Genomic DNA, 11,003 nt, shown 5'->3' with positions numbered 1-11,003 from the left:
TTTCTTGTTTGTAGGGAAGCAGCACGAGAGTGTCGTAGGAAGAAGAAGGAGTATGTGAAATGTTTAGAAAACAGAGTGGCAGTGCTGGAAAACCAAAACAAGACACTGATTGAGGAGCTAAAAGCACTTAAGGACCTTTACTGCCACAAATCAGATTGATTTGGGATTTATTTTCACCACTTAAGGTGGAAAAAAGGACTGGCTTGGCCACTACCAGAAAGACAAAAATAAACATTTTATTTTCTAAACATTTCTTTTTTTCTATGCGCAAAACTGCCTGAAAGCAACCACAGAATGTCGTTCGTTTGTGCTTCTGCATTAAACTGTGAACGTTTCAACACCTGCCTCTACTCCCCCTCAAGAAATTCCAGCACCAAGAATCAGGAAGAGACTTCTGCTTTTCAGCCCCCACCCTCCTCAAGAAGTAATCATTTGTTTACTTGCAATTGATGGGGGTAAATGAGGAAAAGAAAATCTTTTTTTAAAATGATTTCAAGGTTTGTGCTGAGCTCGATTGCCTTAGGGACAGAATTATCCAGCCCCTTAAGCTGAAGTAATGCGTGGGCCGCATGCCTAAAGTAAGTAAGGTGCAATGAAGAAGTGTTGATTGCCAGTTGACGTGTTTTTCACATTTTCATTGTGAATTATGGAAAATTGTTAAGAAAAATGGCCTCTAAAAAAGAATTTTAGTATGGTGTTGAAGAAATTAGAAATGAATTTGGAGTGTTTTCTGTGTACATTCTCTTCCTCGCTACTGAAAACTTGTCATTGGTCCTTAAAAATATTCTGTACTAACTACAGCTCTTCCATAGGTCAGTTGTTGCTTCTTAATTCAATTCTGTATGTGTTCACCATTTTGAATACATTAAAAGAAGTAGCCAACTGAACGCACAAGCATGATTATTTGAATTTTAAATTAAATCGAAGGACATAAAAGTATAAAGCTTTTTGTTTTAGTTAGTACTAAATTCTTAATAAAAAGATGCTCATTAGTAAACCAACCCCTTGAGTAATATAACAAGGTTTTTAAATAAATGCTTTTGTCCTCACCTTCAAAAATATTTATATTGTCACTTATTTACTTAAGAAGACATTTCTAATTATACTGTTCCCCTTTGCACTTACATTGTACCACCACCAGGAAAGCCTTCAAGATGTTAAATAAAGCCAAGTGATACATTTGTTTATGAAATGTTATGGGCTGTAGAAAAAATACTGATTTTAAATCTTTCCCACGTATCTCAAGTGAATTTTTTTAATGAAAAAATCACAAGGAATTCTAAAAAGTACAGTGTTAGATACGCACAAGGAAAGTAATTTTCTTCAGGCATATGTAATGGATTCTATACTGTAACATTTGCATTGTCAATCACATAAAACTTTGTTTTCCCCTAGAAAGAGTAGTTTTGCTTTAGCTCTCTGTTATGCTATATAACCTTTGTCATCATTACCTATTTTAACTCCTGACTATAACAGTCTGTATCTGTGTGAATCATATATTGTTTCCAATGCCATAATTATTAAGTACCCATTTTATTCACTAAGACTGATAAATCTAAAAGTTATCCTTTAAAAGGAAAATACTAAGATTTAAAAAATTGGAGACTGACAATGTTTGATTATAATATCTCATTTGAGAACAGAATTCCTTTAGAGAGTCAAGAAATGTCGAAAATTAATGTTTTATATTGAGTTCTGGGTTTAAAGTTTAAAAGTTAACATGGTAACAAGATATACAGATAGGAGTATTAATTATTGGGTCCGTTTTGAAAAGTAAGACTTTTAATATTTATAAATGATATATTTTTGTTTATAACAAACCATTGTCTTTTTTCAAGGATGAACAAAGTTTATGAAGGAGCATCATTCTAAGAATTAAGTGATATAGTCTTTATATTTGGACAATTCACCAGATTCCCAAGAAGGCTTTCAAACAACTGTAAAGTTTGATGTTTATCCTGCTGAGCTAATGGGGAAAGTTACAGAACAAAAATTGTTTGTATACCAGCATAGGTATCAAGTGAAATCACTGATCTGTTCACAAGCTAGAATTCTCTCTTACTGAGTCAAAATGCCAAATTGAACAAATGTCATGAGCATTACAAATGAAAATTGCCTGGTGTTTAGCAAGTTTTACTAAGTTTTTCAAAAAATGAGGCTTTCTATTTAATTAAAAAATGAGTTGGCGGTCTTCTTAATCCCTGATAAATCAAGGCCATTACATTCATGACTAGCTGATTGGATTTACTGGTTTTAATGACCTGGTCCTTTATATCTTTAGGATAATTGCATTTGATGTCAGTTAATGGTGAGGTGAGAAATGTCTTTTGCTAAGCCTGTTTTAGACCGTTGAATAGACTTGAAGATTTCAGTTTATACAAGTAGAAATCAAGCATCTTTTGTGCAGACTTTTTTTAAAAAAGAGAATTGGGAAAAAGGTGTTTTTTAAGCATGGAACTTTGAGAAGCTTTATTAAGAAAATTACATAAAAAAAAAAAATCTTATAGCCAAGCAGATATGTGGCCACATTACCAGTAATAAATGTTTTTCTCTTCATATTGGCCAAAAGGGAATGGAAATGTCATTACAGGAATCTGTATATATGCTACTGATTTGCTCTAGAAAATAGCAAGTTTGGTATCACTCACTTTACAAATATAGGGCCATGTGACACTTTTATCTATAGAACAGACTAACTCTAATAAAAATGAAGTGGGGAGGGGTTTATTTTTGATATATTACTCTGAGTTTTCAAGCTTTGATAGTGTTCAACTGAAAAGTGGTTTTAGAAAGGGCTAGATCCTATGTGTTCATATTATTAAAAAATTGATACCAGATACATTTTAAGTTTTTCAAATTCAAGTACCATATTGGCAACCATAATATTGTCATAGGTGCTCTTTTCATTTAGATACTCTTGGGGAAAATGCCATTTGTATAATGTGTACATATATATATATATTTACACAGTATATAATCTGGAGCTCTAAGAGCTCATAAGTCAGGAATGCTGAGTATTATAGTATATTGAGGTCAGATGAAATTTTACATTTTTGTGTGTTTTACTGCATCCCTTTTAGCAGTTTCTTGGACTGCGTTACTCCAGCACTCATGATTATCTTCTAGTTTCCTTCCAAGCTTTTTTTTGTTGTTGTTGTTGTTTTCTTTGGCTTGATACTTTTAAATATGTTACTAGTCACTTGAAAACTTCCCCCTAAAGTATTCGGTTTTTATGCTTTGTCTTTGGCAGCTATAACAGTGGTGAGAACATTTTGAAGATAGCATTTAAAAGAAACCACTGATTTTTCGAAAATCATCCTGGGGGAGGGATTTTGGTGTTTAATTTGAGCAGGGATTTTGTCCGAAAATGTGTTTTGATGGTAGGTCAGCAGCAGTGCTAGTATCTGAAAGCACAATACCAGTCAGACAGGCTGTCCCATCAGAAGTCATCTGGCTGAAGTTCATCTCTGTCTCTCAGGCCTAATCCCTACTGTCATTTTGGGATGATACATGGAATCATACAAAGGCTTAGGAAGGAACAAGTTTGTTTAAACCAGGATGCTTTACTTAGCTTGAAGTGATTTCTATTTAGATTTCTTCTTTTTGTGTTTAATGTGTTTCTAGTTCTGTGATCAGCTACAGTCAACTATTGGAATGAATTGGTCTCTCGTTTATTTTGAAGATCAAAAGCCTGCTTCATTTTGCAGGATTAAATAAGGTTAATTATCTTTAAGTTAGGATTTCTAATTAAAGTGGGTTTTAGAAACTGGTTACACACCTTCACCTTTTCAGTTATTTTCAAGAGGCTTTATTTCCTTTATAGCCCTGAAAACTGTTGGTATATTGTTTCCCATTGACCTAATACAATTGTATATTTATTAGGATTATATTTACATTATATTCTTTGTAAATGTTTGGTGTAACTTGCACTTTTAAAAATGACCCAGTTTGGGTATTAGCAACTTGAGAAATTCCCTCATTAATTGTCAGCTGACTTTGTGTCTTTCTCCTCTCTTCAAATCATGTAACCTTTTTAATCTTTTCATTGATTAAAATATTTTAGCATCTAAAGGCTGGCCTTAAAAATAGTTGTAAAAAAAAATTAGATTTGAATAACCCAATTAATTAAAAGGTGGACTTGAACCCTATTTTATTCTTTTTCATCATGGATAGAGGGAAAAGTAACTCAAATGAATAATATTTATTTCCAATTTTAAATGAGACTTTAGTTCTCACCCCAACATTAATACTATCTACCTGTTGCTGTCGAGTTGATTCTGAATCATAGCTAGCCTGTAGGATACCAAGATACTCATGAATTGTCCACAACAGTAAAATATTTTTTAAAGCAATTATTGTCATCATGGCAACCACATGTAATAATTATTTGACAAAGTTTCTTTTGTTTTAAATTGGCTTTGTTAACCTCAAAGAAGTGCTGCCTAAATTAAACAGATTTCACATGAAGGGCAAAGTGAAGTGTGCTTAGTAATAAGCCTGCAGTGAAGAATTGTGGGATAAATTTGTTCACTCAGTTGGACAAAGCACAACTAGAACTTTCGTTGGGTGGCTTGGCTATATCTTCAATACTATTAATGTTGACTTTTAAAAACTGACTGCACAGTCACTATATGTACTAGGAACTGGTTTCCTTGACTTACTAGAATCATGGCTAGGAGAGGCACTAATCCTTGAGGGGTCTGAACATATCATGAAGCTGAGCCAGTATGGAAGAAAAATTTCAAATAAATCAAACAGGGTGCTGAAGTTCCATCTGTCTCATCTGCTTGTGATAAGTTCTTATTGATTAGTGAATGTAGCTTAAGCCTTTGTATGTGTCCTCAGGGGGCAGACAGACTTTAAGAGGGACCAGATAATGTTTGAATGGAGGGATTATATTTCAGGTGTTTTAGCTTGAAATTTATTTTTTAAAAAAAAAGAAAAAAATAATAATAAAAAAATAGAACAAAGCCTGTGAAGCAAGTTGATATTATAAACAGGCAGAGTTGTTTAGCACAGAGAGAAGATATTGACCTGTCTGCATTCTGGTACTGTGGGTGCAGGTCCTAGCTGGGGTGTAACATGATACATGTTGAATTATTCTCACCAGCAAGTAAAAGGAAAATGAACAATCCTCAGGAAATGTCTTTGAAAAAGGTCAAACAGTAGGAGATTCAAATTTTACCTACTTTACACAGGTATTATTTAATACTTGTTATAGAACTATGGCATTTCCAAGCTTCTGCCCAACTGAGGAGCATCTCAGAGATGTGAGAGTAAATCTGAGATAGTTCAAAAATTGATAGGGAAGGAGGAAAATCCCTGAAGTTAATGATCTTATATGTTCGTTGGCCAAGTGAAATGATCAATCGTTGTGTTCGGAAGGTTTTATTTTCTTATGTTTTTCAAATTGAATTGGTAAATGCTTTATAGATGTATTTTTATCCAGGTGCCACTCCAACTTGTGTATGTAAAAAAATTATATTAAAAGTGGGAAATAATTTGTCAACATTTTTCTGAGTATAGATTTATTAGGGGTGGCAAAGAAGAGTGCTAGTCAGCAGTTTTCCATGTAAAGTTGTCCCTGACTGATTTGTCCACATGTCAGTTGTCATCCCCCACCAAAGGAATTATTTCTAACCCAGTTGTATCACTTAAAACTTTTTAGAAACAAAATAATCAGGGAAGTTTCTAGAGAGAAAGGTGTTTGGTTTTCGGGTTTTTCCTTGAGGATTGGGGTAAAGAATACCTCTCCCCAAAACTGTCAGCACAAAACAGGGTATTGATTTTAACTCTGATGTTTCTATTGGAGTTGAATAATAAAAAACTATAATGAGGGAAATACATTTCTAATAAAATTCCCTACATTCTAGAAACATCCCTGTTTTAATTTTTTTATCTAAACCCTTTTGTGCTTTATCTGTGTAAAAAGAAAAGATGTACTGAGTTCCAAAATGCATTTTATTAACACTATGTACATATTAGCTGCTTTGTGTTCAGAATGGTAGCAATTGCTTTGTATATTAAAGTGATTCTTGTGAATTTGTGAAATATTGTCATAAAGTGCTTTTTTCTTACTGTAATCTTTGTGGTATCAACTGTCATAATACCCTTTTTACACAAACATTTATGTGCAGTCACATAAACATGCTTTTAAAAACTTTCTAAGTCTCTTTTTTGGGGATGGGATTGCTCTGTATTTTGTTTTTTGAGAGAGTTAAGCCATGTTTTCTTGGACTTACTGTTACATGAGCAAAAGTTATAATATTAGAATATATCACACACTGTTGCAGAGCAACACAAAACTAACTCAGGAGACAACATGTCTTCAGTTACTTCATCCTACTATGATACTTGTAGTTTTTAACAAGATTCTTTTTCCCTCAGTAAGATCAAATAGTGCGTTTTTGAGGATTTGGTGATGTTAACTGCCCTGTTTAGACAGCCAGTGGGAGGTATGTGATCAGCTGTCTCCCGTGTCATAAAATGCTTGTTTGCACTGGAAGAACCGTAGGAGTAGGTAACTTCTCAGGTCCCCTTGCAATTCTAAAATCTGTAGTCATAAAATGGAAGGGAAAAGGATGAAAAATTGCTTAAGCCAAAAGAAAAAAAGATTCCTGTATTATCAATTCAACTTCTGAAAATAAGCAGTTGCATTTATTAAGTAGATTTTTTTTTTAATTGCCAAGATGTGTTTATTAAGCTGGTTGTACTTGTAATGAAAGGATCGCATGGTTTTCTTTTTTTCTCCCTTCTACAATGTATTGTACAAATTGAGATGCTTCTAAAAGTGAAAGGGAATGATAGTAGTTACATGGAGACAACAGATTTAAGCCAGGATTGTCCTGAGCAAATGAGGACCTATGGTCACCTTACTTGTAAGCCCTGTTCAGATGCTTGGACCTACAGTGAAAGTCTAGAGTGCTTATCTTCTCTTTTTACCATATAGACTTTGCCTAAGTGACTTCATCCATACCTTTGCCATCACTGGCTCATTTCACAAATATTCCTTAGGACATACTTCTGGACACCGAAGTTACAAAGAAAATGTTAACAGTCTCTGCCCTCTAGAAGGCAAATCCCAAATATTCTAACAGTTACACATTTTAGCCCTGACCTCTCCACTGCGCTGAGTACCCTTCCATTGTATGTATATGCCAGGGTGGCACAAATTCTCGCTCCACTGCTAATCTAAAGGGTGGTGGTCAAACCCACCCAATGGCACTGTGGAAGAAAGGCCTGGTGATATGCTTCCATAAAGATTACAGCCAAGAAAACCCTATGGGGCAGTTCTACTCTGTAAAACATGGGGTTACCATGAGTCAGAATCAACGACGTCAATGGGTTGCTTTTTTATGTCTGTGCCACAATTTGTTTATCCTTTCATGGACATTTGGGTTGTTTCTACTTTTTTGCTATTGTGAATAGTGCTGCCTTGAACATTCATGTACAAGGATTTATTGAGTACCTATTTTCATTTCGTTTGAGCATATGCTTAGGAGTAGAATTGCTGGGTCATACACTAATCCTACAACTAAAGGAATCACTCAACTGTTTTCCAGTGTGGCTGCACCATTTTACATTCCCATCAGCAATGTACAAGGGTTCCAATTTCACCAACACTTGTTATTTTCCAGGGTTTTTTTTGTTTTTTTTTATTAGCCATCCTCATGGGTGTGAAAACCCTGGTGCCATAGTGATTAAGTGCTACAGCTGCTAACCAAAGGGTCGGCAGTTCGAATCCGCCAGGCGCTCCTTGGAAACTCTATGGGGCAATTCTACGCTGTCCCGTAGGGTCACTATGAGTCGGAATCAACTCGACGGCACTGGGTTTTTTGGTTTGGTCATGGGTGTGAGGTGAATATCATTGTGGTTTTCTGTTTCCCTAAAGACTAATGTTGAGAATCTTTTCACATGCTTGTTGGCCATTCATGTATCTTCTTTGGACAAATGTCTATACAAATCCTTTCCCCATCATTTAATTGGGTTGTTTTTTGTTGCTGAGCTGTATGAGTTTCTTGTATATTCTGGATACTAGACCCTTATCAGATACATGACTTTCAAATATTTTCTCCTGTTCCATAGACTGTCTTTTCACTTTCTTGATAATGTCATTATTTTTTAACTTAGGTGTTTTTTTTTTAAGTAATATGTGCATTTGGAAAAAGCTAAACGGTAGAAAAGGGCCAACAGTAAAAAGCTGTGTACCCTTTTAGTCATAATCTGTGTGTATACATGCAGGTGTAATGTATATCCTCTCCTCCTACTCCCCCTTTTACACAAATGATGTCTTATAAACAGTTCTGCATTTTGCTTTTTTCACTGAATGTATCTTGGATATAGTTCCATTTCAAAATATGTACATCTGCCCCCCTCTTTCTAACAGGTGTGCAGTATCCCACTGTATGGATATTTCATGGTTTACTTAATGGTACTCTTCTGTAGACATTTAGGTTGTTTGAAACGTTTAACTGTGTGCAGCTATACACAAGCTAGGGTATCTCCAGGGTAGATGGAAGTGGAAATAACTTCTGAAGTATGGTTTTCTTCATATTTGGTGTAAGAATCTGCTAAATTGATATAAAATACTGTTTGTTAGTTTTTTTTTTTTTTTTTTAATGTCATACTTTGGTCTATGTACTTTTTTTAAGGAAGAAAAATTAGAAGTAGCAGAACCAGCCTTACACAAGATTATGAAGTAGATAGGCAGGCCTTCCTTTTCTCACCTCTGTTACATTGTTTCCCTTCTAATCTCCCTCAGAAACAATTCTCAGCAAAGAAACTAAATTTTTCAATATGCTCTTTTCTAGTGCTATTACATTTTAGCCCTGCCCTGGTTGTAGAAAGAAAGATATAACATGATTTTAGAACTGAAAGAGATTTCAAAACTAACAATCAGGTCCTCAAATTTTGAGGTAAAAAAAAAAAAATGAGAGTTAAAGGAGCCTTGGTGGCACAAGGCTTCCATCCCAGCTGCTGACTGACAGGTTTATAGTTCGAACCCATCCAGTGGCTCTGCGGAAGAAAGAGCTGATCATCTGCTCCTGTGGAGATTACAGCCTAGGAAACCCTATGGGGCAGCTGTACTCTGTCACGTGGGGTTGCTACACGTCTAAATTAACTCCAGGGCACCTAACAGCAACAACAGGGATGCCTGGGTGTCATGTCGTTTTGATGTCAGTGCTAAGAGAACCCGAGTCTCTAAGTTTCCCAGAACAGGGCCCTCTATATTCACAGCAACAATTTGCCTCATCCTGTTAAAGAACTTGAAAATGCTTCCCTCTAGAAGTTCTGGAGATCAGTAGGTTTATGGCTATTTCTCTGATACGAAAATCGTGTCTATTTCACCAACTACCAAGTCATGCCCTATATCTAGGACCACTTAACAATACTGGGTATTTTTGAAAGGTAGGTTTTATTTTTAAGAATTTCCGAATTGATAGAAAATGCTCCTCTATAGAGATTAAATGACATTGATTGTTGGAGGTGAATCTTTTACATAAGTTCGTGGTAACTCAGTTAATTGACTGTGATTATGCATTGACATTTTAATATGCCTGAGTGTGTGCTTATCCCTACTTACAGCAGCTAACAACAACTTAGGTCAAGGATAAATAAAGCACAGAAATTAAGTTATTTAATAACATAGCTGATCTGTAAAGGGATCTGTGTTTTTCACAATACTGAGCTCCCTTTATGTACAGGGCACCATGCTAACATTTGAAATATAAAGTATGTATAATCGATAATCCTTGTCTTCCAGTAGCATAAATTGTATTTGGTAAGATAATGTTAACTACTTAACTACTAAATTCCACAGCCTCTACGTTACTGCTGTCATGTAAACTCGTCTTAAAAGAATTTGATCACTAAAAAATTAACTTTTGAAAAACCTTTTGTGGGTTTAAGTATGGGATTATAATTGCCTATTTCCAAGGGCAGAAGTAGCAGTTCATACATAATCTTCAAAATGACAAAATCATTACCTAAAATTCTAGGTCTTTAACACATGGAGTTACTCTCCTTTTTTCCTGATTAAGAATAGAGTCACTAATTACAAGCCCATCACATTTCACCAATCCATAGAACTTTGCCCTGTTCATAGAAATCTCTTGCCTAAGCAAGCACAGTAGTAGTGCTGCCAAGACTTACTTTGTAACCAATTTTATTTGCCTTTATCTTAAATCTGATTTATTTAGTACTTTTAGTATTTTTGGTACTTTGCAGACATGATAAATTTTGATGAACTCTGTCATTTCCTTTTAATCCCTTTTAATTGCAGGGGGATCACATTATCAGCAAGGAATTTAATTCTTAAGAAATGCATCATTTGTTTTTTGTTGTGTGCCGTCGAGTTGATTCCGACTCATAGCAACCATATAGGACAGAGCAGAACTGCCCCCATAATGTTTCCAAGGCTGCCATCTTTATAGGAGCAGATCGCCTGGTCTCCCACAGAGCAGCTGGTGGGTTTGAACTGCTGACCCTTCAGTTAGCAGCCAAGCGCTTAACCAGTGCACACCAGGGCTCCTCATGTATTTTTAACTATACACAATTTATAAGACAGTAAAAATGCAAGCACACCACTTAAATATCTTCACTTTTCCATCCTCTCATTTTTAAGTTAATCTCTTTCTAGCCTAGAGATGTTGTTTTGGGCTGGGTTCTCTACAGAAGCAAAACCAGTAAAACATTTATATAGACAGAGCAAAAGAAAGACTTGTATCAAGAAAATGGCTCATGTGGTTATAGAGGCTGGGAAGTCCCAAGTCTGTGGGTCAGGCTGGAGGCTTCTGACTCACATAGCTGCAAGAGCTGGTGAACCCAAGATCGACAGGTCAGACAGCAGGCCTCTGGCTCACAAGCTGCGAAGGCTGACCAATCCCAACATCGGCCGGTAAGCTGCTAGCTCAAGTCCCAAGAACCAGAGGTCAAATGAACAGGAGCCAGCTGCAGGATCCAGAGCAAGCAAAAGCCAGCGAGCTTTGCCAGAAAGTCCACAT

The 11,003-nt window shown here is 35.6% G+C and overlaps 2 protein-coding genes across 9 annotated transcripts in view; one reads left to right on the top strand and one right to left on the bottom strand.

Moving 5' to 3' along the window:
• CREB1 (cAMP responsive element binding protein 1) overlaps positions 1 to 6,163 on the top strand; it is a 62,906-nt gene extending 56,743 nt beyond the window's left edge. For 4 of the 6 annotated variants that reach the window (XM_064286760.1, XM_064286758.1, XM_064286757.1 and 1 more), the window contains one exon: positions 15 to 6,163. In XM_064286760.1, coding sequence (XP_064142830.1) covers positions 15 to 159 — 145 coding nt within the window. In that variant the 3' untranslated portion in view covers positions 160 to 6,163. The remainder of the gene's footprint in view (positions 1 to 14) is intronic. The other 2 variants (XR_010322240.1, XR_010322241.1) reach the window with 2 other exon arrangements.
• METTL21A (methyltransferase 21A, HSPA lysine) overlaps positions 1 to 11,003 on the bottom strand; it is a 30,983-nt gene that overhangs the window by 8,743 nt on the left and 11,237 nt on the right. The window lies entirely within an intron of this gene.

Source organism: Loxodonta africana, chromosome 6 (genome assembly GCF_030014295.1).
Source record: "Loxodonta africana isolate mLoxAfr1 chromosome 6, mLoxAfr1.hap2, whole genome shotgun sequence".
NCBI classification, from domain to species: domain Eukaryota; kingdom Metazoa; phylum Chordata; class Mammalia; order Proboscidea; family Elephantidae; genus Loxodonta; species Loxodonta africana.
Note: the sequence above shows the minus strand (reverse complement) of the source record. Positions and strands in the feature narration are given on the sequence as shown.